The sequence below is a fragment of the Cystoisospora suis genome (assembly GCF_002600585.1).
Source record: "Cystoisospora suis strain Wien I chromosome Unknown contig_82, whole genome shotgun sequence".
Lineage (NCBI taxonomy): Eukaryota > Apicomplexa > Conoidasida > Eucoccidiorida > Sarcocystidae > Cystoisospora > Cystoisospora suis.
The window spans coordinates 32,130-58,020 of NW_027152884.1; the positions used below are offsets into that span (position 1 = coordinate 32,130).

The window sequence follows — 25,891 nt, forward strand, 5'->3', positions numbered from 1 at the left end:
ATCTTTCATCTATCCATCTATCTTTAATCTATCTATCTACCTTTAATCTATCTATCTATCTATTCTTGTATACCTGTAGGACTATAATTATGTACGACGTCTCTGCCTCTGTCTACCAGCCATAATACATTTATACATGAATGTGGGTATACGTACAAATACGACTCGTGGAGAGAAGGAGTATTGCATGCACGGGGAGTGTAATAGGAAAGTAGCTAAGTCTCTCTGTGAATCTTTTACCTAAGAGACGGCATCAAAGAGCTGTTTTCTCCCACTGACGAGAAAGAGTTACTTTTCTTTCTTTCTTTCTTTCTCTCGCAGCTCCACACAGAGACACGCACGACAATATACACGCAGACACTTAGATCACATACGTATATATATGGATGTGTATGTATATACACCTGTCTATAAGCACTCCCTCTCTGTGTAGATATATACAGACAGACGCACAGAGAGAAGGACGAGAGGGTACCCATAGCACACATATCTAGATGTATAAATACGTAGACATATATATATATATATATCCATCTATCCGTACATGCACGTATGCATGCACGGGAATTGGATGGATGCGAGGGTTTGACTCAAGTGAGCCCCATGCAGAGACTGATCCTAGTCAAGAAGGTCTATAGAATATATAACAGAAAGGAGAGGAAGAAGAAGGAGAGAGAAAGAGAAAGACTGAGAGATCTCGAAGGGAGAAGTCTTTATCGAAAATCTATGTAGAGAGAAGCATACGAGCTTACCTCACTAGTAGCAAATCCACGTTTGTCAAGGAATTGTATCGATTCGTTTTTAGTGAAAAGAGGAAAGTCATGGGCGAGAGTGAGCCTCTCAAAGGCTGCAAGAGCCTGTCAAACACACATCAGTGTACATACACCGCAGACGATAAACAAATACACCCATCTCTCTCTTTCTCTCTTTCTCCAAGCTCATAGAAACAACGACACAGGAGTAAGATGATACGGAGAAGAAAAGACGGAGGCCCTATAGACAGATAGATTGATAGATAGAGAGAGAGATAGGGAGAAAGGGATATAGGGGGATATAATACAGAGAGCAGCTACTACTTTCACAGTCTTACATATTGCATGGTCAAAACGACCTGTCATCTTTATGTAGGAAGAAATACACTCAATCCAGCCACATGTACATGTATATACATGCAAAAATCTATGAAAGGATTGATATATGCAGATCCATATGAATGTACCTGTACATAATCTATCTATCTTTAATCTATCTATCTATCTATCTATCTTTGATCCAGCTATCTATCTTTAATGTATCGATCTATCTACCTTTAATCTCCTTATTATGTGACTAATAAGTGTATGTTTATATATGTCTGATGGGATATGCATGAAGTGGGTGAGGATAGAAGACGTACCCTGGGAATACTTGCGCATGCAGTGACGATGTCTATAGCGGCTATATGATCGGCACGTGAAGAGAGGCCTATCACTGAGGCTCTCTCAACATGATCTGAGAAACGAAGCTGCGGCGATTGATACAGATTAACAAGCGGAGAAGAAGAAGAGCCCTTCTTTCTCCCTGTCTCTCCTTCTTCTTCTTCTTCCCCCCCTCCCGCGGTCCCTAGACCAAGATTCATATGTCGAGCGGCTTGCTGTCGCTGCGCCTCTTCCATAGCTCTCTCAATTCTACAGACGTCCTCGGCCTCCTGGGGGAAAAGCAGCGATGAAGAATACGTGGAAAGAACGTCGAGAGAGAAATGCGAATCAAGAGAGAAAAGAGATGAACAAAAAAGACACAGAGAGAGAGTTTCTCTTCGAAGTGGTCTAACTCAATAGATATGATCCTCGCAAGAAGAAGGTCGCTAAGAAGAAAGATTCAAGAATAAGCTTCTCTCTCTTTCTCCTTGGATGGGGCTGGCTAGCTCTTCTATATCTTTTGTACTATCTGTAGAAAAGACCTAAAGAGAGCTCTATCTACTCAAGGCTGTCTCCTTGGCAAGAAAAGAGAGAACAGATGGATCGATGAGAAGGTCCTGAGGAAAAGCGAAAGAAAGAGGGGAAGAAGGAAAGAAAGAAGAGACGGAGAAAAAAGAGGTATGAAGAAGAAAGAGAAGAGTGAAAGAAAGAAGAGAAGAACAGAGAGAGAGTCGAGCTGGCAGGGACGACGAAGAGAACAGTTACTCTCTGCCTACAGGAGATACAAGGCAACGGACTGCTTTTCTTCTCAACAAGAGAAAGAGAGACAACGATGAAGAAAGACTGAAGTAAAAAAGTGACGAGAATCTTCGTGTACAGGAAAGAGATCAAAAGACGAAACGGTCCTGTGAAAAGGTGACAGGTAAGACAGAGAAAGAAACGGGAAGAGGAAGAAGAAAGAGGAGAAAAGGAGATCTGTCCTCCAGGATTGAAGAAAGAAGTCTACGAAAGAAATGCTCGGGAAGATTGAGAGGTGAAGAAAAGAAAGAAGAGAAAGAAGATCCTGAGTGCTATCACTTCAATCTTCTTCTCCTTGTTCTCCCCCTCTTGATCTCTTCTTCTTCACCTTACAGCTTGTTAAGAAACGAAAAGAAAGAAGAATAGACACACCATCAGAAGGTCTCTTGCTTTACTTGCACGTCTCTCTACGTGAACTCTCGCCCCTGAGATTTCTTTCCTGATAGAAACAAGCAAAGCGGAGAATCGATCGATGGATTGATCCATCACGCCTTACTTGTTTCGTCTTCCTCTTGAACCTTCTTTTCTCTTCTTTTTGATCCTTCCTTCTGCTTCTGCTGCATGCAACAACGGCGGGAAAGAAACAAACTCTTCTTTCTTCATCTGACACTTGGACGCAACTCATGCTGGTCAACTGGAGAGACTTTCCGTTCTTTCATTTCGCTCTCGTTTGCTCTTCTTCTTCCTTGTCATTTTCTCCATCTCTATCGTACACCCTTGGTCTCGCCCTGTCTCCGTCTCGCTCTGATAGAAGAAAGGTTTCCCTCGTAGTCTCTTCTCTCTTTTCTTCGCAGCTCTTCTGCTAGAAGAACGAGAAGGCAGCAATAGAGTCGTGTTGAGACACCAAAAAGTGAGCTTCGCGTCCTTTCGCGCAGATTTCGGACGGACATTTAGAGTGACAAGAAGAGAGAGAAAGTCTTTTCTTTTTTCTTCGATACATGTATATCCATCTGTATATACACTAGCTATTGTAGAGGCGTCTCTTTAGTATTTCTCCTTCTCGGTGTGCGAAATCTTGCGTTAGAGACAGAGAGAAGAGCAGACGACGTTTATCTGTAATTCTTCGCATCCTTTTTGTTCCTCTCCAAGGGGAGAAAGAGGACAAATCCCTCTCTTGTCTGTTTCGTATACCTTACTTTCTTCAAGACTGTTTCATATTTCGTATCCTCCTATCTCTCTTCTTTCCGTTCTTGTCTTCTGACTAACACCGCGGAATCTTCTCTCTACAGGTGTGAGTCTACTTCTGGTGTACATACACTGCGATTGGATCTTTGTCAAAGCCGGGTTCTGACAACGTGGGGGAAATAGGAGGAACAGATACCTCCTCGCCGACAGTCTTTCTTCCTCTGCTTCTCACACCTCTCCTCCTTCGTTAAACTTCTCTCAGGACTCTTTTCATTTCGGCGTTTTTCTTCCGGAACAATCTCGCGCGACCACTGGATCCAGACGTTCGTTTCTCTTGTTATCTCTTTGTCTATTTTCTTTGATCTGTCTCTTTCTGTCTTTCTCCTTCCTCTCTGTTCTCGCTCTGAAGATGGTGGAGCCCTGTCTCCGGACATATCTAGTCTCTTTGCGTACCTAGCTCTTCATATAGATGCATCTAGACTCAGGTGTACAGAGCGGCATGTATGTATATATGTATGAATATGCATGTATGTATGTATATAGGAGGGAATAATCTTTCTCTCTCTCTACGTAAAGTAAGCCTTTCCATACGTAGAACGTGAGGCAATTCACATGATCCAGACATTTTGCTATAGATAGCCTTGATCTCTTTCTTCCTTCTCCTCTTTCTAGGAAATCTTGAAATTTCCTTCACAGAAAGGAGATTTCTACAAGCAAACCAGCGTATCTCTTCACTCTGTATCTATGTGAAGCTCTCAAGAAAGGTAGTAGGAATATAGACACGAGAGAGAGGAGAGGAGGAGGAGGAGGCCGTCGTTGATTCTTTTCGTCTTCATCCCTTGCTCGGTCTCTCGAGCATTTGGCGGAGACTGTTGAAAAGACAAGCCTGCTGCGGAGAAGAAGAAGAGGAGTGAAGGAATTTCTTTCATTGAGAAACGTGAAGGCATCGTAAGAGACTGGACAGGACGGGTCTTCGATAGAAAGAGAATTCAATCTTCTACAGCCTTTTGCTTTTGTTTTTTCCTTCTTCTCCAAAATGCCGAAACAATCGACTATGGTCAACCGCCTTGATGCGGCTGAAGTCTCTCAACTTCCTCCAGGTGTACACAAGTAAGACCTCGGGTGTATGTACACCAACTACAATTATATAGATAGATCTACATTGATCTTCGCTCAGGAATCATGAGCTCTATCTCGTTCAGCAAGAAGATTGCAATGGCCGCTTGCCCTTTTTTTTCTTTTGAGCTGCCTGTCTCGTTTTTCTTTCATTCCTTCCTCGTCTTCTTCATCTCGGATTCCTGTTCCTGATCCGGTGTACATACACAGGTGCCTCGATCATTTGCGATAGCCACTGTCTCTGAGTGTGGTCGTGTCCTCTCTCTCTCTCTCTATGCCCGGCTTACACACAGAGTCCACCCGTAGGCACATAGCTATATCCTTGTATACCTATTCGTATGCAATTCTATCAATCTCTTTCTCTTTCTTTTTATATCTGTATATTTCATAGATCTTGGTATGTACACGTTTGTGCCGGCTTGATCGAGCTGCATTTATGTGAAGGAAAGAAGTGAAAGACCTGGAATGTCCCATGTGATGTGTGTGAATGGTCTAAGCCGGGCGGTGGATAGATTGACCATAAGTTAGGTCAGCTGATCTTTCTCTCTCCGGTGTTGTTTCTTCTTCTTTTGCATTTTCTTCTCTCCTCTTTTCATAGAGTTGAATGGGTTCCTGACTCAAGATTTCCTCTCTGCGGTACATTTGTATTTCATCTCGAAGACTATACAGTTGGCTATATCCTAAGAAAGTAAGCCTGCTCTACATGGTTTCTTAGCAAGGTCCTGTCTCTACGACTGAAGATCTCTTATCCATGATAAGTCAAGATACCTGGTCTTTCTTTCCTCGGCTGGAGTCATCTTGCTTTCCGATCATCTCTCATTCCTCCTGTCTTCATCCATCTTCTTCTGCCTTTCTTTATTTCGCCATGGGTCGCGAAATGTTCTCTTCTCTATTCTAACTCAGTTCGCTGTGAATAAATCTCTCAACAGTTCATCTGTCTTCACCTTCCGTATTCCCCATCTCTTCTATGCTTCCTCCTTCTATCTGCCGTCTGTCCCCAAGCTTCGTGTGTCTCTTGTTTGTCTGTGTGTGTACGCGGCCGATGGATTGTCTTTGCAGCCTAGTTTAGATAGATAGATAGATAGATAGATAGATTAAAGATAGCTAGATAGATTAATGAAAGATAGATAGATTAATGATAGAGAGATAGATAGATTAAAGATAGATAGTGTTTGTTTCTACAGACGATCTCTTGTGACACGCTTGTCCGTAGGGCATATAACTCACTTACCTGTAAGTATCACTATAGGCATACATATATCTCACTGTAGAGTCCATGTCTGTATGTATGTATAGATAGATAGATACCCATGTATAGAAAATGCTGTATCGATCTACATCGGTATATGTCAGCATGCTGTCATTCATCTACGTGAGGTACGCGTGAACTTCCTGCGTGCTCCTCAAGTGAGACAGAGTGAGGCGAGTCTTTAGCATCTATACCTTTTGATATAGACTTTGTGTGCTCCACACTGTCTACGTTTCTTTTAGACCTTCTCAACATGTTCTATCCGGTCTATAGGTGTCTACATAAAAATCTCTGTTCTCTTCTTTCCCTTTGCTTATTTTCCTAGCGATCTTCTGCTAGATCCGCGTGTGAAATTTGTCGGCCTTCGTCAGCCTCATCCACTCGAACCTAAAATTGAGCTCCGTATACAAACCGTCGGGGTATGTCAACATAGACCATTCCTTTACATTCATGTATCTCTACTTGCATCTTTATACGTATATCTATATCTATGTATGTATTTGTATGTATGTATATATATATGTATATATATATATGGTTATGTGCGGAGTGTCGATGTGCATGCGTGTGTGGGTGAAGAAAAGAGAGCTGAGGGTATAGGGAATAGTTGGTCGGAGAGTGTTTTGGAGATGCCTGTTTTCTCACTGAGGAAGGAAGCTATCTTAGCTGCTCTTCAAATTTCCCACTTGAGAATTTCTTGACTCGTGTCTATACGGGTATAGCTCTGTATATCAATCTATGTATGTGAACCCCGGCTATGTAACTCTGTACAGGGAGGTATATCAAAGATAGATAGATAGATAGAAGCGTATGAGTATCTAGAACTCTGTAGGTCTGTTGTGTGTTTTGTGAGGTGCGAGTGAGCGAAAGTAAGAGACATCAGAAGCTTTCTTGCGTTGTTTAGATTCCATGCTTTCCATGCATGCATACATTTCTTTCCTCTTCTTTTGTATAGGGCAGTCCGTTTTCTGTTGTGCTCGAATCTTTACGCAAACGTAAAGCAGCTTTGTCTCTTCTAAAAGCGAGATTCAAGGTCGCTGCTGGAGCTGCGCCGGTTGTCCAGACAGAGGGAGAGTTTTACCATGGTGGAGGTGTAGATACACCTCATAAAGGATTTGAATCGATAGGTCATATCGATGACGACGATGATGTCGATGTTGAAGGCGTCTCGTCATCTCGAGGAGGGGCAGGGAGTGTAAGTGGTTCTGGAAGGATCGGTTCCCAGTCTTATTCTTCATTAGCGTCGTCGTCTTTACATTGAGAGGATCCTGTTTTACATATTCGGAAAGAAAGAAAGAAAGAAAAAGCAGAGAGATGTATGTCGTATACATTTATATATATACATCTTGGCTGAGGGTGATCAAACAAATGCAGAGTGATATCGTACTGCATGCGCATATATACTACTGGCCTTTTCAGTGGTGTCCTTCATACTTCCAGGAACCTCTGTACAGAAAGAAAGAGGTATACAGAGATATGTATATGCCTGCGGGGGGATGTATGTGTATGGAGACGGGGCGGCGCACGTACATGTAGAGAGAGAGAGAAGACATGGTAGAGTTTTTACTTCAGTCATGGACTAGAAGTGTTTGATGTAGTAGGTGTTAAGCAGATAAACCTTTGTTACGTTGTCTGAGAAGAAAGACCCGTCGCAAGCGTTCTTTCTTCTTCCGTTTCTTTCCGGGTGTGCGTACGTACACCCTGGATGACAGATACGAACAAACTAAGTGCACTGCTGAAGGTTGCGTTTTCTTCAACTCCTCTTTATTTCCAATCTTTCCTAGTTCGGAACTCTACTCCTGGTCTCAACAGGAGAGCTATCTCTTTCTCTTTCTTTTTGCATCTTCGAGTAAATGTTCCAGTGTCCGTACACTCATACGTGGTATTCTGTGCTTCTACGTGGCGTGCAAGACTAAGGAGAGAGGTTACAATTCTATCGAAGAAGGTGACGCTCTTGACAAAGACTGGATGCTTCTTCTGTTTGATCTACACGCCTGCTGAGGTTTTGAGGAGAAAGAAATAGAGAACCTGTCACGATTGATCAACAAGCTTCCGCTAGGCTAGCATAGTCCTTGAGTCGTCTTTCATAAGATGAAGTTGATAGCCGGTTTTGCAATCACCGTCGGTGGAAATTTGGTGTTTGCTTCCCGTTCTCTATCGGCATTTCATTTTAGAGAAGAAAGTTGGGTCTTGTTAGCTGAGAATTCTAATCCACGTGACAATCTTCTATCTAGGACTATGTCTCTACTGGGAGAGAAAGAAAGCGTGTGTTCTAAAGAGATGTTCAGCCGGGAAGTTAGTGTTGTGAACGGAAGTTCTGAAGAGAGTACTCTCGGGGAGTCACCTCCTTCGTCCAAGCATGCGGTAGTTTTTCAATACTGGAAGAAGACCCAATATTTGCTTGCCGGGGAGTTGTTTAGCACGAAAGAATAGTGAGCGAAATCAAAAGGGCATGCCTGTCCCTCCATGAATTCAACAGTGACATACCACTCCTAACCTTGTTAAGTACAAACCTCCCTTCATACGCGACGACTACAAGATCGTTCTGACGGCGGTTTGTCTTATCACACCTTGATGTTCGATCCACTTGGACTAAGCAAGTATATCTCGGAAATTATGAGTCACAGCTTCCTCTTTGTTTGACCCGACGCCACCGTGAAAAGGGAGGGTTTCTTGGAGTTAGCCGCAAATTCTGTAAGGGTAGGGTTGACTCTCGTTGCTCTGCATGGTAATATTACAAGGGCCTACGAAGGGACGAGACCATGCAGTTGTTCCGCTTGGGCCCCAGTGGTTACTAGGGACTGTCTCTTTTGTGTGACTCCCGGCGATGAAGGACTGACTAGGTACGGTGCGTCTGTTATTTTTTTGTGACTGTACGGCGTCTCTTGAGCGAATTTAACTGAGGTTCTCTTCATTTCAACTTCTCCCTCGTATCCTGTAGTGGTGGGTTCCTAGTCCTCGTGTTACCGTAGAGCTCTTCATCCTGGATCGGGATCAGACACCTCAGAGACAAAAGGGAACAACTCCTTTTTTCTCTTCTCTCCACTTAGTCTTCAATCGCTCGCACAATCTCACCAAGTGTCCGTCCGTCCTAGTTTTGTTTCTCTTTTCGTTAGTTTGCCCTACACGTCTTCACCTACCGAAATCCTGCCCGAAAAGCATGACTGCTGGCTGCTGTCGTTCGTTCGATCTGAGTTTCGCCTTCCGTCCATTTTCTAATCAGCTTTACACTCAGGTTATTCTGTTCGCAAACCTACTTGGCCTGGTTTTCCTGCCAGCGGCTATTCTCTTGAAACCCGAGAAAAACCACACAGACGTTCCGGTCGGTTCTCCGCCGCTGCAATTCGTACACACATCTCGTGTGAAGAAAAATTCTATTCATGGCTTTCCCAAGGCCCTTCAGCCAGGGGAGAGGCGAGCCAGTTCTTCCCTCGAGTAAGAGTAAAAGCAAGACTGTGCAGAAGCAGAAACAGGATTGTCTTCTCTGTCGTTCTAAGGTGCTGGCACTGTCGCTACAGAAACTATGCCTTCTGTCGGGTCACGACACTCGCTAAAGCAAAATGACCGGCCGCTTTATTGAAAAGCGGACACTCTTTCTTCATTGTCCGAGTGTCGGAGGCCGGCAGGCGATCGAGGACTCAACATAGATAGCGTAGATGCCTGCGCTCGTCAACGGGCTGCTGATGCACCTCTGGGGCAAATCATGAGAGCGACTAAATAAAGAAAGCGTGCTGAAGAATCCTTCCGAGGAGACACGAAAGCTTCAGATGCTCTACTCTTCAAGAGACCGCTTCAAGATTCCCATAAGCGGCCGGCGTGATAAGGTTGTCGGGCGGGCGAACGGGTGCCCAAGTCCTGGCAGATTGACGGAAAAGAAGGGGCTCACGGGAAAGGAACAATGGCTTCCCTTCACTCTTATTCAAGACAACAATACTGAAAGAAAGTGAGGACACCCTAGCTTACAAAAAGGAACGCTTCCGCTTACTCCCGGACAACATCAGAACGTAGGCCCGCAGGGCCCTCTAAAAGGGAAGCGGTGTTGAGTCCGGGCGGAGCGACAAACGGTTATCGGTCCCCAGTGAGCTTGCCTGAGGAAAACAACGTGCAACTCCAGCTCCTGTTAACTATGCTTAAGTACCCAGGGCCAAAGAAAAATTCTGCAGCTCTAAGGAAAGGGGGCTAGATCCGCAGGGCGGTCCACCTAATTAGCTGCACTTCGGTTGGGGCTGGTCGCGTTCCCGAGACGGACGGAATCGATCCTTCACAGTCGAGCGGATCTCATGTCCATTGAATTGTGTGGACCAATGCTGAGTCTTCTTCCATAGCGGAGAGTTCCCAAGCGTACCGCGCACGAGCGCTTCCAGTTCTGTAATTCTCCACTTTCGCTCACGTGGCCGGAGCGTGGGCGAAGGGAAGTTCTCCAAGAACACAGTCAGTACTACCTTAGAATTCCCCACGCACTCGTGGATGAGTAAGTCGGACACGACGCACGCATCGTCCAGTGCACCGACGCCACCCACGACCCCATCTTCCTCGGACCTGCCCGCTGTAGCCGTTCAGAGCACCGGCGGACCGAAGCGAAGTGTTACCATAGCGGCTGCGGCGACAGCACACTTAGTTTACTCAAACGAACGCTTGCCTTTTCTCTCGGAGAATACCAGAACGTAGGTCGCAGGCTCGGTTAGAACTGACCTCTAGCAGGGGAATAGGGGTGGCTCTCGGCGGATCAAGGGCTGTCGGTCAGTAGCCAGCTTGCCCGGGAAAACTAATCTGTTGCACGGACTGACTTACACTGAGCTTTGTTTATTTCATTTCAATGTTACAGAATTACTTGTTCCACATGTATATTCTTCTATCAGTAATAATCCTTGTACGGTCCGTACCTTCTTGACTCCTCAGTTTAGGTTTAGGAGTCCTTTGGTTACAGGTTTGTACCGCTATTTGATCAAGTGTACCCTCTAGCATACAATAATCATAAAGAAATGAGAGCTGTGTACCTAGTTTCAGAGACCAAGAATTCGACAACTCCAAATCAATGGGACTACATCGCACAGTTGCTCCGTAAGGCAGGTGCAGCTCCGACTGGGGCCGACAACGTTCTCGCAGTCATACAGCTGCTCTCCAACAACGAAAATAGATTAGTTTAGAAAAATTATTTACAAGCATACTGGGCATCGAACGCCGTTCGCACCTGGGAATCGAGCTAGCAAAGGAAATGTCCCGGAAAAGGTACTATCGTGCTGAATGAGGGACGCCTCAGCCCGGTCAGCCCTGCAGCTCGCCCGGGTGGATGTGGGGCTGCACGGTTTTGAAGCCGTGGCGTCCTCTGATCTAGAACTTCCCACGTTCGCACCTGCGCTCCCATCTTAGGATTGAACAGAGCGCGGTACAACAATGCGATGACTAAATGAATACCAAGTGCAGGGATGCGAGCGGCCAAGTTCTCGGTCCTTGGAAAAATACGAGGCACTATATGTAGAGTAGATGAATACATATGATATACATGTTTATTCACTCTGCAGTCAGGTGTGTCGGTCTCTCACCCATCTTGCTTCTACCTCTTATGCTTGGGTGCTCTCTCGAGGGTCCGTTCCGCCCTTCTCGACCGCTCTCTCTTCGGGGGTCTGCCATGTGCACATCCTACGTCTTGTACTTTTTCGACCTGTTATCCGGGAGTGTGCCATTCGTGTTTCCGTGTCAAACCACCAACAGTTTCTTCAAGCGCCGCGGCTTGCACATCGTCTGCCCTCCGCCGCGGGATCGCTCTTCTCGCACACTGCCGGAGCTGGGAGAACTTCGTCTACAGCATTGGCGCCTCTGCCGCTCCAGCAACAGCGTCCCTTCAAATGTGTTAAGGACCACCAAAGACGAACATTCTCGTGCTAGAACTTACGGAGCGTACCCGCTCAATGGCTCTGGAGTTAGCCCCCTTTGACTAACGATCTTGCAGGGTTCGCTCAACCGTCCAGCGAAACTGCTTCCCAGGTTCACTTGGGTTGACGCGCGCCGTACTTGCTGGTGGTATCGCGAGGAACTCGCCCAACTGAGACATCAGCCAATCGCTCTTCGAGTAAATTTCACCTCTCTTTGCGACGGCTTCTAACCGAAGAGTTCTAACCCGCCATTCCTTCTGTTTCGGCTCCCTGTCCCGAGCAATTAGATTCTCAGTTGACAATAAAGCCTTGGTCGACTGCTCGACCCATCCCTCTCTGACTTCAAGGGTGATCTGCAGTTGGGCCTTCGGTCTGGACCGCGTGGCCTCCGCCCGACTAACCCACGGAGGTATCCAGTTCCCTCCGGGAATACACCGCTGTTCGCGCAAGCGACTGCACCGAGTCAGATCTCAATTCATTTCTTAAGTGCAGACGAGATTAGGCGCCTCTAGCTGTCGCGGTCATGCCGAGACACATGCACTAGAAAAGAAGCGTATTCATTCGCCTAGGGTCGAGCGGGGTGCTGAAGAGCTGTCCCCTGAGCTGCATACTTCTCTGCCGTAACGTCAGTGACTACACAACCTGTTGATACTGCTTTTCCTGTGGGCGTTCAGAATGTAGATTGTTGTACTAGTGAACGAGAGTCACTTACGAGAGCTTAAGTGGTTAAACTATTGTACTGTGATCAAGAATGGAACCAATTCAATAGTACTATAAGAGGCGCCAGATACCGTTGGCCGACTGAGTAGGTGTGCTTACGGAGGCTGTTGCGATACGTGCGTTCTTGGCAGCTACTCAGATTTCTGAGAGCCTAAGCCTGCTAGATTCCTACTAAGAAATTCCAGGTCTTGCGATGGACCGTGTGGCCTCCCTGCGGTTCGACAAGCCGGGCCTCGAGGCCCCGGGTTATGCAGGTCTGGCTTCTGCCGTTGCTACGGTGTTCTACGTTGCTTGTCCAGTCGGTTATCGTACGAAGTTGTGAACTGAGCTTGTCATATAAGTTATACACGGATCTTTAGGCGTCGGCCTTCACGCTGCTCGCTAGTCGAGCCCGTGCTCTCCTCGCTGCCTCACTCGATCCTACGCCCCCTTCTCGCTGACCGGCCTAAAATATTGCGCCTCTTCCGTGAACTTTGGCTTTTGCATTTTCACCAGCTGGTTGTTCACTTGGTATCAGCCGCACTCGCTCCCGAGGACACGCCCTTGGTCCTCGCGCACGCTATGCCGTGAGCTCCGCACAGGAACACTTCTGACCTGTCCCCTCACTCTCTTGATGCTGTAACTTGTGCCAGTGTCACTTCTAGCCTCTCGCTGCCTCATATCCTCTTATGAAAGTCCCAGTCTTACCTGTAGTCGAGATGAGAGCGGAAGGAGCGCACTGCTCTCACTGAAGCCCACGCACGTATCCCGACAGTTTCACCACACGGACAAGAGTGCGCCACTCCTGGGCCAAACTCGTGCGGAAGATAAAATCTCGAGGCTGTCTGTGATGCTGACGAGCTTCGATGCCGAGAGGTCAGTGGAAGGACTCGCATTTCCCGTTCTGGTGAAGGCCGGAATACATGCAGGTAGAGAGAGCGTTAAGACAGCCGTCCCGCCCATCAAGCAGTGGACCGCCGCAGGGGCGAGGGTAGTACCGGCGACTGCACGGGAGAACAAATTGGCGGAGACTGCATCTCTATGAGTGGATGGCCATCAGCTTTGCTTTTCAACACTCATCTTAAGCCCGGAGGCAACGCGGGTCTTCGTTCCCGGTCACTGGCAAGTAGCGAGTTATTGAAGATGAGGTGTTAAGCTTTCTGATACTGCCGTTCCTTCATCATCACGATGATGATCGATGATCAGGGCCTACCACCATAAGGAGAAATTTGCTTAGACCTTCGAATTGAATGTTTTTCTCTAGAAAGACAGATTTGGAAACGCGAAATTCTTTGTCAGCATTACCAACGCATCAATCAATCACTTGAGCCTCACATTCGCCAACCAGTCACCCGAGCAAACACACACATGGAAAGAAAGCGAACCAGAGCAGCAGCAATGATACCCAGACTCTTTGCCTGCTCGCTCTTTTTGCACTCGTCTGCTGGGCTGTTCTTCTCACGCTGGGACAAACAATTCTATACGAATATAAGCAAATGACACTTCTCTTGATCTTCTCGTTGTCCCTCTATCTGTCTTCCGCGTTTTGCCATGATTCTTTTTGGTTTTTTAATCATCTCCGTGGGATAGATACGTAGGTGGTGGGTACACATTCCCTGCGCACATATAGACAGACAGGGACCACTTTCCTCTCCTCTACATCCTTTCTCTCTGTCCCTCTAGCTTGAAAAATCACATGAAGAAGTTGAATGAGAAAAAAGACGACGAAGGAACTTGAAATGAGACTACTCGAAAGACATCCAGCTGTACTCTCTCAAATCCATGAGCTGTCGTCGCTTGCACGCTACCTACCACCAACTCCGTGGAAGAAAGTAGATGATGGGCCGCGCTGATGTCTTTTGTGTCCTCTCTCCTTCCGTCTTTTCTCCTCCCTTCCTTCCTTCCTTCTGGCTAGCTGCGAGAGTTCATCCTGCTTGTCAGTTGACGACTGCGTCATCGCCATTCTCCTTCTACCACCGAGCACATCAGAACTTCATCATTTTCTTTCTACTACCTTTGGCAGTTACTTGACACTGAATGATGGATGTCCCTCCCTTTGTCTCGTCTCCCTTTTCATGGTTCAAGACAAAAATGGCTTGGACAACCCAACAGACATGACTTCGAAAAAGAAGAACGCGAGACGGATTAGATGACCGGCGTGAGATAAATGGGACCGATATCCCTCAGGCAGCAACATCATCGGTCAGTCTGTCTTCTTCACAACATACAGATAGGTAGACAGACAGATCGATATGCCTACCGCGGCAAACAAGAAGTGTAAAGACAAGGCAGCAAACAAACAAACAAGGCCAACAGGCCCCCATGAGGTGAGGCGCGCCAAGGGGCAGTCAGGGAGAAGGACGAAGCGCGCGGCACTCAGCCATTCGGCTACAACATATATATGTATACATGTATGAATGTTTCTTCTCTGTAGCGCCCTCTTATCGCCAGCAGGGTGATGTGGTGACGATGCGGGGGATGTGGGCGTGCGATGTGGTAAAGACAATCTTTTCATGGAGACAGAAATGAGGTATAAGAGCGGCGAACGGGGGGGAGGGGGACGAAGGAAAACACTTGAAAAGACTGTAAGTACACGGCCATCACATTGTTCTTGTCAATACCCTTCGTCTCGCTTCCTCGTACGATCTCAACAGAGAGAGCTCGGTACATACATAGGCAGATAAGAACTTCATCTCCGAAGCGAGTTTGATAATAGCCCTCTGTGGAGTTGTTACCTAAGAAAAATAATGGTATGAATGACATCTCTATCATCCATCCTCAAAGACAAAGAAGCAGGCACACATAGCAATCGTCAGCCTATCTTTTCTTCTTCTTCTTCCTATCGATCTGTCTTAGTTTTACCAAGTTCACAGACCCCCGCTCTCATAAAACTAATACGCCTTTCCTCTCTCTAGATGCTGATAATGGAAAGAGAAGCTCAAACTTAAGAGTCACCGAGAAAAAAGTAGACCCTCTACAAGGTCTCTTATGAAAATTACTGGATTGATTAACATTGTTGATCCTTCTTCTCAATTCAACTCATCGTCTTCAAAATCATCTTCCCCATCTTGATCATCTTCCTCGTCAGCTTGACTCTCTAGATTGTCACCTCGGTCATGCCGCCGTCTCCTATCATCATCCCCATCATAATCCTCTGCAGAGTTTTTCTGCTTTTGTCGTTGCTGTCCCGCTTTTGATCGGGAGCGTCTCAGAAGTTCATCATCGTCATCCTCGTCACTGAAGAACCTGTGCTTCAGTTGCTGCTGTCTACCAGTCGCTGTCTTGCCACGGCTAGATGACCGATCATCCTCGTCATCGAGAAACTTCTTCTTCTGTGACTGCTGTCTGCTTCCGCCCGTTGTTGTTCTTTTGTGAAGTCTAGAGACGTGCGGCTCTCTACTATCATCATCGTCATCAATGTACTTTCTCTGCTGTTGCTGCTGTCTACCTCCGGCCCCTGTCTTTTTCAGCCTTCTGGTGGACGAAAACACCTGCTGCTCATTGGCATCGTCATCATACAAAGACTTCTTCCCCGGTCGTTCTTGCTGCTGCTGCTGCTTGTGCTGTCGGCCTCGTTGTCCTTTAGATTGTCTCGACAATCCCACTGTCCGGTCGTCCGCATCATCCTCATCATCGATATACTTGCTTCTCTGGTCTTGCTGTCTTCCCCCGGCCTTTGGCCCTCTCGCGGGGTGCTGCTCTCTACTATCCTCTTCCTCGTCGATGTACTTTCTCTGGTGTTGCTGCTGTCTACCCCCAGTCTCCGCCCTGTTCGGCTTTCTCGCCGACATGTGTTGCTCCATATCATCTTCAAAATGGTCATCGTCATCATACAGAGACTTCTTCCTCGGTCGTTGCTGGTGCTGGTAATGCCGTCCCCATGGTTTAAATTGTCTCAACGACGCCTGCTCCTCTATATCATCATCATCATCCTCCTCGTCATCTTCATACTTTCTCTGGTTCTGCTGTATTCTGCCCGCCTGTGACTTTGGCCGTCGCCAAATCTGCTGGTCTCTACTATCATCATCTTCCTCGTCGATGTACTTTCTCTGTTTCTGCTGTCTTCCCCTAGCCTGTGCGCTGCTGGACTGTCTCCTCAACGCCTGCTGTTTCTCCATACCATCATCATCCTCCTCGTCAGCATACTTATGCCTCTGTCGGCCCTTCTTTCCCGACGCAGCTTGTCGCTCATCGTCGTCTTCCCCATCCATGTATTTTTCCAGGGTGTGCTGTCTTCCCACACCGGCCTCTGCCCTGCCGCGTTCTTTCGTCGTTGAGGGGCTGCGTCCATCATAAGCATTTTCATCATCTTGCCCCATATTCCGTCTAGATGTGTGATGTCGTTCCTTGGAGTCTTTCCGTTCAAACATAAGGTTGGTATGGTCATCCTCCTCCTCATCCAGGAAATACCGGTCTGTCTGTTTGACGGGTTTGCGTTGGTTGTTGAAGATATCACTGGCGCCGTCGTGAGCAACCTGATCGACAAGGAGGATGGAGCCGTAGTCTCTGTGCTGCTGTCCTCGTTCTCGAGACGATGTCCCCCGTTTAGAGGAAGAGTTGTCATCGTCGTAATCATCGTCAACGATGGATCTCTCCTGCTGTTGACGTCTATCTGACTCGACCGATTGTCTGTTGAGGAGCTGCTGCCCATCAATGCTGAGAGTGTGCTGGCCTTTGATGCTGTCTTTACCGTCTGCAAGAGCATGATCACTCCTTCGTAGACGGAGACCATGTCCGGTCTCATCTTCACGCGTATTTTCATTGTCATCTTGTTGGGATCCTTCGGATGTGTTTCGACCACTCTCGGATGAAGCATTTCCACCATCATTGTCGCCGTCATGAACCATTTGATCGGACAACTTCCCATCCCCGCCACCCGCCCCATTCCCCGACTCTTCTTCATGATTCTTTTCTTCTTCATCTTCAGTGCCGGCCTCTTTGCTTCCCTCTTCATCTGCTTCCTCCTCCAAAGGAGGCCACCTGTCGTAGTTCGCTAATTCATCTGGCTCACCCCGAACAATATGAGCAAGGGGACCAACAGGCCTGAGATTTCTCTTTTCCATATGTAATCTAGACCGAAATGTGAATTCGAATAGCCGCCTCGTTTGCTCCAGCCAATAGAGAACACTCTTCTTGCTCATAATAGAAGGGTAATCCGCCGTAGTGGCTTCAATTGTCTCTTCCAGCTGGCGGGTCACTGTTGCCAGGAGAACTTGTCGTACCTCCAAGGATTTCCCTTCGTTCGCATCAAGGAACGGCATCCAGTCTCGGCGCCACCGCAACCCCAGCCTATTCGTCAGTAGCTCCATTAGCCTCAGCTTTAGTTCATTCTTTGAAAATCTCTCGTTGTCGGCGTCTGTGTCATTCTGCGACTGCGCAGTCTTTCCCGCGTCACCACCTTTGTTTGCGGCCCCCCCGTCGGGACGAATGGCTTCAACAAAACTAACAAAGACAATAGCAGCTACCATACTAAGAACGACGATCTGTCGGCGTTGGAAAAAGGAAGTAGTTACTCCTAATTTACCGTTTTCGGGATGACTTCCGACGAGGAGAGCCCTTCCCCGCCTACACAACCGAAAAGTCGCTCCGCCATGACGGAGGCCTGCAAGCCCCGGGGGCCCGTCATCTGTTTCTGTTTCAAGGCTAGGCGAACTCATTACGAGAAAAGGCAGACGGAAAGACGAAGGACGCCTGCGCGTGTTTACTGAATGTCGAGCCGGGCCACCACATGTAATCGGAGTTTCTGGAGCTTCCCGTCCTTCGTCCAGTAACGGCTGGCGACGCGAGTCCGCCGGGAGTCTCCTCCCCCGGGGTGGCCGAGATCAGTAACTTGTTTGCACGGGCTATTGACAGAACGGAGTTGGCAAGAAGACTTTTCAATCAAACGAAATCCAGAAACGGAAAAAAAAGGGAAAGGAAAGGCACGGGATTTCTTTGCATGTGTGCGATACCGCCGCACCTTCAGTCTGTAGCACTACCACTGGCTATACTCTCGCTGGTAGTAGTGGTGATAGCTGCAATAGTCGTAAGGCGAGGGAACAAGACCGGCAACATCAGCCCGAACGGCGACTCAGGCTGATGTCCGGACTTCCTTCCGAACCAACGATGGAAAAAGGGCGTGCCAGGAGAATACAGGGAGGAACAAAGAGGAACACAGATACTTGCTCAGGCCAGACACAGCTCTCGAGACCACCATGGTACAACGGCACAAGAAAATGACATGCCAGAGGAGCCGGCATCCCCGGGGGCGCTGGCGACCGCGAGGCCCTGTCGGTCCCAATAAGCCTACAACGCTCCACAAAAAAAAACGACCCGTGGGCTGCTGTAGTGGTGATTGAAAACTCCTAAGGGCGCGCAGTACTACACGCTGTTTACCTGCAACGACGAATTAAAGACCATATTGAAGATCTGGGACTACACTTTTCGGCAAAACAACGCAGCAAGCAGCGCGCAGTCGGAAAGTGACGAGACCTCTCCCTCACCCGTAAACGACTCCCCATGCTAGCCTCCCTTTTGCCGAATGCCGTGCCCTTGCTCCCATAGTCCCACCCGCTCACTATACACATTACAACAGGTGCAGTTGCTCCGAGTTTGGCGCGTCGTCGCATCACACGATCTGTTCCGTGCCCTGCGAACTGCATTGAGGGAAAACAAGCCAGCTTTGTGCTACTCGGTAAGCTATGACCCGGTCGGAATGCGGCTCAGACCTGCCAGCGGTCGTACCAGCGACCACGTCAAAATTAGCCGCCATACCCGTCCAGGGACACCGGGAGAAGCGAAGCTTCCTCAAACATCCAGTTTCTCAGGTGCCATCTTGCATGACCAACAACAACACCTACAGCGACTGCACTTGCGCGTTTGCTCTCGGCTATTTTTGAAAACAGGCAGACGCTGTCGTCCCAGCCAGCAGAATTCCGATTATTACTTCCCTGTTTAGGTTCATATATCCGCCGTAGGCCAAGCACGCATTCGAGATGCAACACAGACAATACGAAGCTGGAAATCATCCACTTCTTTGACAGAGTCGTGACAAAGCGCCCCGCAGATGAAAATCGAAAGATGACAGATGACACAGGCTGCTTCGCGGGAGTTGGGTTCCCTGAATACATTTTGCGGCGGTATTCGTTGAGCACGTGTTCGGAACGGTGCCCTTGGCTCTTTTAACCGAAATGGGAAAATACACAGATAGGTTCAATGTACTGTTTTTCTGATCCCAGGATCTTGCTGAAACGACAAACAGTACGTGCCCAAGCTCACGTCTCCTAGAAGAGGTGTGAGCGGACAGTCACTGGCCACCAACAGGGCGCTTTGTATTGTTGCAACCTATCAACTAACGACTGCGGCGGTGTAGACCCCTGCAATCGCCTGACTGAGCTGTACTCGCTCTTCTTCGGGGGGCAGTTGGTCCTTCCTATCTCATGTAGTTCTCGGGGGCTGAAAAAGGGAGAAAATGCCTCGGACTGGACTGTTGAGTCCCGCGTCGAAAACTCTGCGGCTTCCTCAGAGAGCTCAAACTAGTTATCTCGAAAGCGACTACCCAGCAGGGGAGCGCAAGCCTAGGCAACGGCTCAGCCTGTTTTATGCCCCTGCACCAGCTTGGCGAACAGCTCTTTGCTTCGGCTCGTCCGGTCTATAGTAAGGTCTCCAAAGCGTTCTTCTAGCCGCTCCCCAGTGATAGGATCTCGGAGCATGGAGTCCGTTGTTTTCTGACAGAAATTTAGGACAAAGCCGTAAATTGCTGGCAGCGCAGCAAGGCACTGCTCACCTTCAAAGCAGTTTGACTGTTCGATGCAAGGACGCCAGAAGCCGAAGTTAGCGGCAGCGTATGCCGCCGGGAAAAGCCATGTGTCATACTTGAATTCCGTCATTGCAGTCTCCACGGCAAGGGCCAGGTAGGATGTATTATTGACGAGATGAAACCAAGGTTGGTAAAAGAGCTCGTTGAACCAGCGTCGGCCCACGTCATATTTCCTGAGGAAGCAGGCAGTCACGTCATCAATCGTCAGGGGTCTTAGTCTCTCCCCTCCGGGTGCCTTCGAGTCAGACCAAATGTTGTCACACTGTTGCTTATACTCTTCAATGTAGTCCTGGGTGCGGTTTTTGTAAAATCCCACACATTTGTCGAAGTCATCTCGGATGTCAACGGGTGGAAAAAGTAACTCTGGGTCGTAGTCTGGCAAGTCATCCAGGTCGTCTTCGAGGAACATATCATCGGAAAAGTCAAACGGACTGTCAGCGGGTGGCTCAGCTTCAAGGACCTCTCTGTTACAGTATTCATTGTAAATTACTTCATCCGCCAGTTCCTTGAGTCTGTTGGTTTGGTCGATAGCTGGAAAGAAGTCTGTGAATACACGTTTCCAGTCGAACGCGGGCACGTCATTGGGATTAAGCTTCAACCACGCCGGCAATGGGAAGAACTTGAAAATCAGCTGTGATATGTTCGGCAGTAAATAGTCGTCATCGTCATCATCCGCATCGTCCTGCGGAGAATCTGACGGATCGTCATGATCGTCTGGCGGTCCGTCCTCTTCCTCTTCCTCAGGTAAATCCTCTTCCTCCTCCTCCTCAGGCAAGTCCTCTTCATCCTCCTCAGGAAGGTCTTCTTCATCATCCTCAGGCAGATCTTCATCCTCTCTCTCCGGGAGGTCCCCTTCTTCTTCCTCCTCCTCCTCAGGTAAGTCCCCTTCTTCATCCTCCTCCTTAGGTAAGTCCCCTTCTTCCCCCTCCTCCTCAGGTAAGTCCCCTTCTTCCTCCTCCTCCTTAGGTAACTCCCCTTCTTCCTCCTCCTCCTCAGGTAAGTCCCCTTCCTCTTTCTCACGTAGGTCCTCTTCTTCCTCCTCGGGTAAGTCCCCTTCCTCTTTCTTACGTAGGTCCTCTTCTTCCTCCTTCTCAGGTAAGTCCCCTTCCTCTTTCTTACGTAGGTTCTCTTCTTGCTCCTTCTCAGGTGAGTCCTCTTCTTCAGGTGCCTCCCCCTCCCCTTCCTCGGGAGCTTGCTCTTCGGGCACACCCTCCATTGGAGGTGGTGACCACCTCTGGTCTTGGCCTTTCGCGTCTAAGTCATCCTCTCTCCTAGGCGGTTCCTCGCTGCTGCCTACTGGATCTCTCTCAACCGTGGGGAGGTCAAGAGAGTATTGCTCCGGAGCAAACTGACTCAGACTATTCGACTTGACGCCTGTCACAGCCCCGTCGTCTCGTCTCGCCGTCGGCGGCTCCTTCTTTTTCCTTTTCCCTCCTGCACCAGACCGATTCACTGCCTTAGATGAAGAATCATCTGGACTGCTAGACCCGCCGCGTCCTCCCTGTAGCCAGGCAACAGTTTCATTCTTTGCAGACGGCACTTCCGTGCTTGGCAGCTCGTACGGCTGGGAATGGCTCGGCTCCGATCTTTCCGCTCCAGTTTTTTTCGCTGTGCTCTTTTTTTTGCGGTGTCTTTCAGGACTTCGTTCCTGCTGCTTGGTTCGCCCGCTGCGCTCTTTGGAAGTCCCTTTTTGAGTGGTCTCCTGCATTTCAACTGAACTAGAAGAATTATCGAGGTCGACTTCACGTGCTTGGAGATGGGGCATCCCATGCTTGGGCCCTGCAAGTGATGCTGGAAACGCTACAAACTCCGGCTGGAGAAACTCGGTCGAAGACGGCACCGGCGGGCGGCCGGCGGTATCGGAGTGCAGGGGTTGTTGTGCCTGTGAATTGAAGGCGGCCGCGTTGCCACCAGGTGAAACGGGCACAAGGTGGTCGAGTGGCGGAGCAGATCTTGCTGGCAACTGATGAGGCTGCCCGTCTACAGTAATCATGAAGTCCTGTCCGGAATCGGGCCTGATGAGAGAAATAATGTTGCCAGCCTGTTGTATAAGGGAAGGTGAGCGTTGAAACATGGGAAGGGTGGCAACGCGGCTTACTCTACTCAGCAGCTCTCCAGGCAGGTGACCGACCCGGCTCAGGACTGCTTTCCTTACGGCATTGGGGACAAACCCAGATGTAAACGAGCCCGTACTTGGGGTGGACTGAAGAGACGTGTCAGCTCTGTGTGTCCGTTCATCCGCGGCCATACTGGCCGTCCCAATCGCGGCGCCGTGGACGACTTGATCAACGATGCGTCCAGGTAATCCACCCGTGAGGACACCGAGGACAGCTTTCACGAGCCGCGCTGGAAGTGGCGAGACTGGAGTGTCATTCATTTCACTCACGGCTTCGTGTGGAGCAGGGATCGGCAGTGCCTGGAAGAACATGGGCAGTATTTGCTCAGCTACGGACTCATCGTCTTCAAGGTTGACACTCGGTTGATTGGGCCCCTCGAAAGGTCGAAGCCGCGGCGGTACGCGATGCAGAAGTGTTGACGTCAACACTTGAACGAGAGTTGGTAACTCCTCTGACTGACTGTCGACATGCAGTTTCAATTCAGCAGGCAACTCTGCAGAGAGGACATTCTCCGGCAATTTCGCAGCTTGTTGATCTGCTGGGTCATCGAGACCTTGTGGAGTGCTTGGTCCGCCGGACCCCGCTATTTGACGACGCAGCCATGGCATGCGAGAGGCAACGCTCGAAAGGAGAGGACTAGAAGAAAGGAGACTTCCCAAAACACCTGCATTCCCATAGGAAGCCCCGTACTCCTCGAGAGATGAGGTCGGTCGCTGCCAACTGCTCTCCGGGGGCGCATGATAACGCGGGACCACCGCGCCTGTCACACCCTCCGCTGGTTCAAATAAGAAGGAAAAGCCTCCACCCGGCCTTCCGTCGGCCGGCGGCGTCGTCTTTTGGGACGGCGGGTCAAGGAAAAGGCTCTCTGGCAAATCCGCTTCCTGCAGCAGGGCACTGAAGGTCCCTCCGTATTGCGCTCCACCGTCAGTAGTGGAGCGGACTAAGTCAGCTGACACGGGGGCAAACTGGGAATACATCGCAGGACTCTGCGATACGACGAGAGGACTTTCTCCTGACGTGGAGTATGTGAGCGGGAAAGAATGCACTAGGTTCCCGTCTCGCAGTACGATTCCGTCCCGAAGCTCCTTCGGGACTAGAACGGCCCCATGACAGCACAGGGCATCACGACTACAAAGAAGCCCCAGAATAAAGAAAGCAACACTCAGCATCGCGCCTGCAGATGAGCGACTGAGCAACGAAGTCGAGGTATGCGAAAAAGCACTGAATCTCATTGTGTACCGATAAACTTTCACTTCACCTACATCGCGGACAGGCACTGGAGGTTTACAGCCTACCAATGCTTTACAAAACAGACGAAGCCGCGGTGGTCCACATGAACAACGATATCGTAGCCGATTGACACGCAGCACGGAAAAAAACCGACAAACAAGAAAACGACAAATATGAGACAGTAGTTGTCTCGAGATCGAGGCTAGAATGCTCGAGCCCCTGGCTGCGGAGCGGTGTCTGACCTACTCACATCTAACGTACACCGCGCAGAGTGCCATTTACTTTTATCTCAGACGACATCTGGCTTTGTCGTCTTCTGCAGTATCTCTAGCGAACAAACCATCTGACGGAAGAATGGCAGCTTCGTTCTCGCACGTTAGTGCCTTTGCTTAGCGGTTTCCGGTGCACAGAGTCTTCTCCGCGTCGTTTTCGCTTCACCCTCCTTGCAAACACCAGGCCAGAGCGGAAAAGATACGGCACATTTTCAAGACAGGATCCTCTTTCTTTCCAAGGCAGCGCCGACGTTGCCGCCACTTTGGGGCCGGCTCTCAGACGCATTGGCCCACGGTTCAATTCAGTTCATTCGGAACTGGAGGCCAGGTGCTCACTCGTAGAAAGAGATTTCAACCCACGGTAGTCGCGCAAGCAAAACCAAATGTCTGACGTAGCTTTCTTTAGTCGTGTGAGGGCGTGCTGACCACGTCGACATTCACTAGTCTGGCCTGCACACATGTGCGCGGGGAGGTCCCTCTTCCTTCTACTCTTCGAATGACTGGGCCCCTTGTCGAATCGCCACTCAGTAAAGGAGTCTCACCTTCGACCCAGCGTGACTGGGCTTCTCAGCGTGTTCAGATTAGGGTGTGATGAAAGGAACAAGTAGGGCAACTCCCTGATCGTTAGCTCTCGGTCAAGAGAACTTGGGCGGATTTTACACGTGGCTGGAGGATGACAGTTGTAAACTGCCCGCAGATTCCTCAGAGGATTGCTTTCCACGTGAAATGTCAGTAGCATCCCGAGGTCATTTGTTTGGTGCCCCGGGTCCCGGTTGCATGCCTAGAGGTGTCGCCACATCTGCACGAGGCACGGAGCTGGGTAGAAAGAAGGCAGCGATTCGCATCAGAATGCCAATCTCGCTCCCCGGCTTTGCTGCCGAGCACAGGGTACGGGTTACTTCGGACTGCACTGCGGAGCTCAACGAGTACTATCTCTGAAGCTACTTACAGTAAGGATGTGTTCCGACTTCCGCTTGGATAGAATCTACAGCATCCGCGAAAAGACGAGACAGTTATAGTTTGAAATTAAGAAGTCACCATAAGCACGCAATGCCTTCTTCAGGGCAAGGATGACATTCGCCACTCGTCAGCGAGTACTAGCTTTCCTTCCCCATCCAAGCCGAACCTGGGAGGGGTTAGGAACCAGACTCTCGGAGTGCGCAGCGCTGCGCGGCGCCAGATTCATCATCGAAGACAGCGGGAGGTTATCTCACGCCTACAGTGTTCACACGAGAAGGGATAGTCCCTGCTACTAGTTCACGTTGAAGCTCCAGGTGTACAGCATGGGTAAGACGCTTCCCCCTTACCGTGCGACCACTACTGACTGGCAAGAGAAGTACAATGGCGACTGAACTCCTTCAAGCTGGGAACGGCAGATATCAAGGAAACTAAAAGACTGCCATCCGATCAATGGCATCAGAGCCAGACGCGACCAAACAATTCCAAAGGCGGTGCTTGGGAGAGCAGTACGCCCCGCAAACTTTGCATCCTGCACCAGCTAGGTACAAAAAGAATTCACCTGTATAGTCTTTCATGCTTCCCCGCGCAACTGAGAGAGAAGAAACGCAACTACTCTCGCTTGTGACTCACGTGTTGGGCGCTACGATACTGAAACACACAGGCTCTCACACCGGTGGCGCCGTTGATTCTGAAGATTCCGCGTGCTACTGGAGACGCCCATATCAAGAGTAGGCAACTGATGTTCTCCCCAAACAAATCTGCACAAAAACTTGCTTCTCACCCTCGCACACAGCGCCCTGTTAAATTAACGCAAGGTGGTCACGCCTCCACTTTCCCTCCGGGAGAAATGCTTGTCATCGACCTCTCCGTGCATTTCCATAGACCCAGTGCGTCTAACAGCTTACATGATCGCCGGAAATCAGCCCAGAATTATCGTGCCTGTCAGTGAAACAATGTAAAAAGCTCCCGGTGCCCAACTCTCCCCCTTTTCTACGCCGCTCCACGACACGTATCAAAAAGAAACACCCGGAGAACCTTCAGAAAAGGCTTAGCACCAGAGAAACTGTAGTCTTGGGAAAAGCCTAGACTGCAATTCTTAAGAAGGCTCGGATGAGTTGTGTTGACTTTCACAACCAGGTCACATGGGATTTTCTCTCCCACAGTTTAATAAGAGGCGGGACTTATTCGATTTAGTGCATGTGCGCTTTGTGGAGCTGACGACGGGCCCCCAGCTGTCAAGACGTCTCGACGCCCGTC

General features: G+C 49.1%; 3 protein-coding genes across 3 annotated transcripts in view; 1 reads left to right on the top strand and 2 right to left on the bottom strand.

Moving 5' to 3' along the window:
• CSUI_000184 (concanavalin a-like lectin glucanase family protein) overlaps positions 1-2,661 on the bottom strand; it is a 13,318-nt gene extending 10,657 nt beyond the window's left edge. The window contains exons 1-2 of the mRNA XM_068060418.1: positions 1,397-2,661; positions 753-857 (exon numbers count right to left, since the gene is read on the bottom strand). Coding sequence (XP_067927605.1) covers positions 753-857; positions 1,397-1,654 — 363 coding nt within the window. The 5' untranslated portion in view covers positions 1,655-2,661. The remainder of the gene's footprint in view (positions 1-752; positions 858-1,396) is intronic.
• Positions 2,662-2,756: 95 nt separating this feature from the next.
• CSUI_000185 (dna-directed rna polymerase ii rpb11a) lies at positions 2,757-8,614 on the top strand. Its single transcript, XM_068060419.1, has 4 exons — positions 2,757-4,430; positions 5,035-5,124; positions 6,011-6,104; positions 6,641-8,614. Exons 1-4 carry the CDS (start codon positions 4,357-4,359, stop codon positions 6,944-6,946), a joined length of 564 nt encoding a protein of 187 aa, XP_067927606.1. The 5' UTR covers positions 2,757-4,356; the 3' UTR covers positions 6,947-8,614.
• A 4,970-nt stretch (positions 8,615-13,584) lies between these two features.
• CSUI_000186 (tetratricopeptide tpr2 repeat related) lies at positions 13,585-18,663 on the bottom strand. The gene has a single exon (XM_068060420.1). It carries the CDS (start codon positions 17,912-17,914, stop codon positions 15,287-15,289), a length of 2,628 nt encoding a protein of 875 aa, XP_067927607.1. The 5' UTR covers positions 17,915-18,663; the 3' UTR covers positions 13,585-15,286.
• Positions 18,664-25,891: the final 7,228 nt, after the last annotated feature.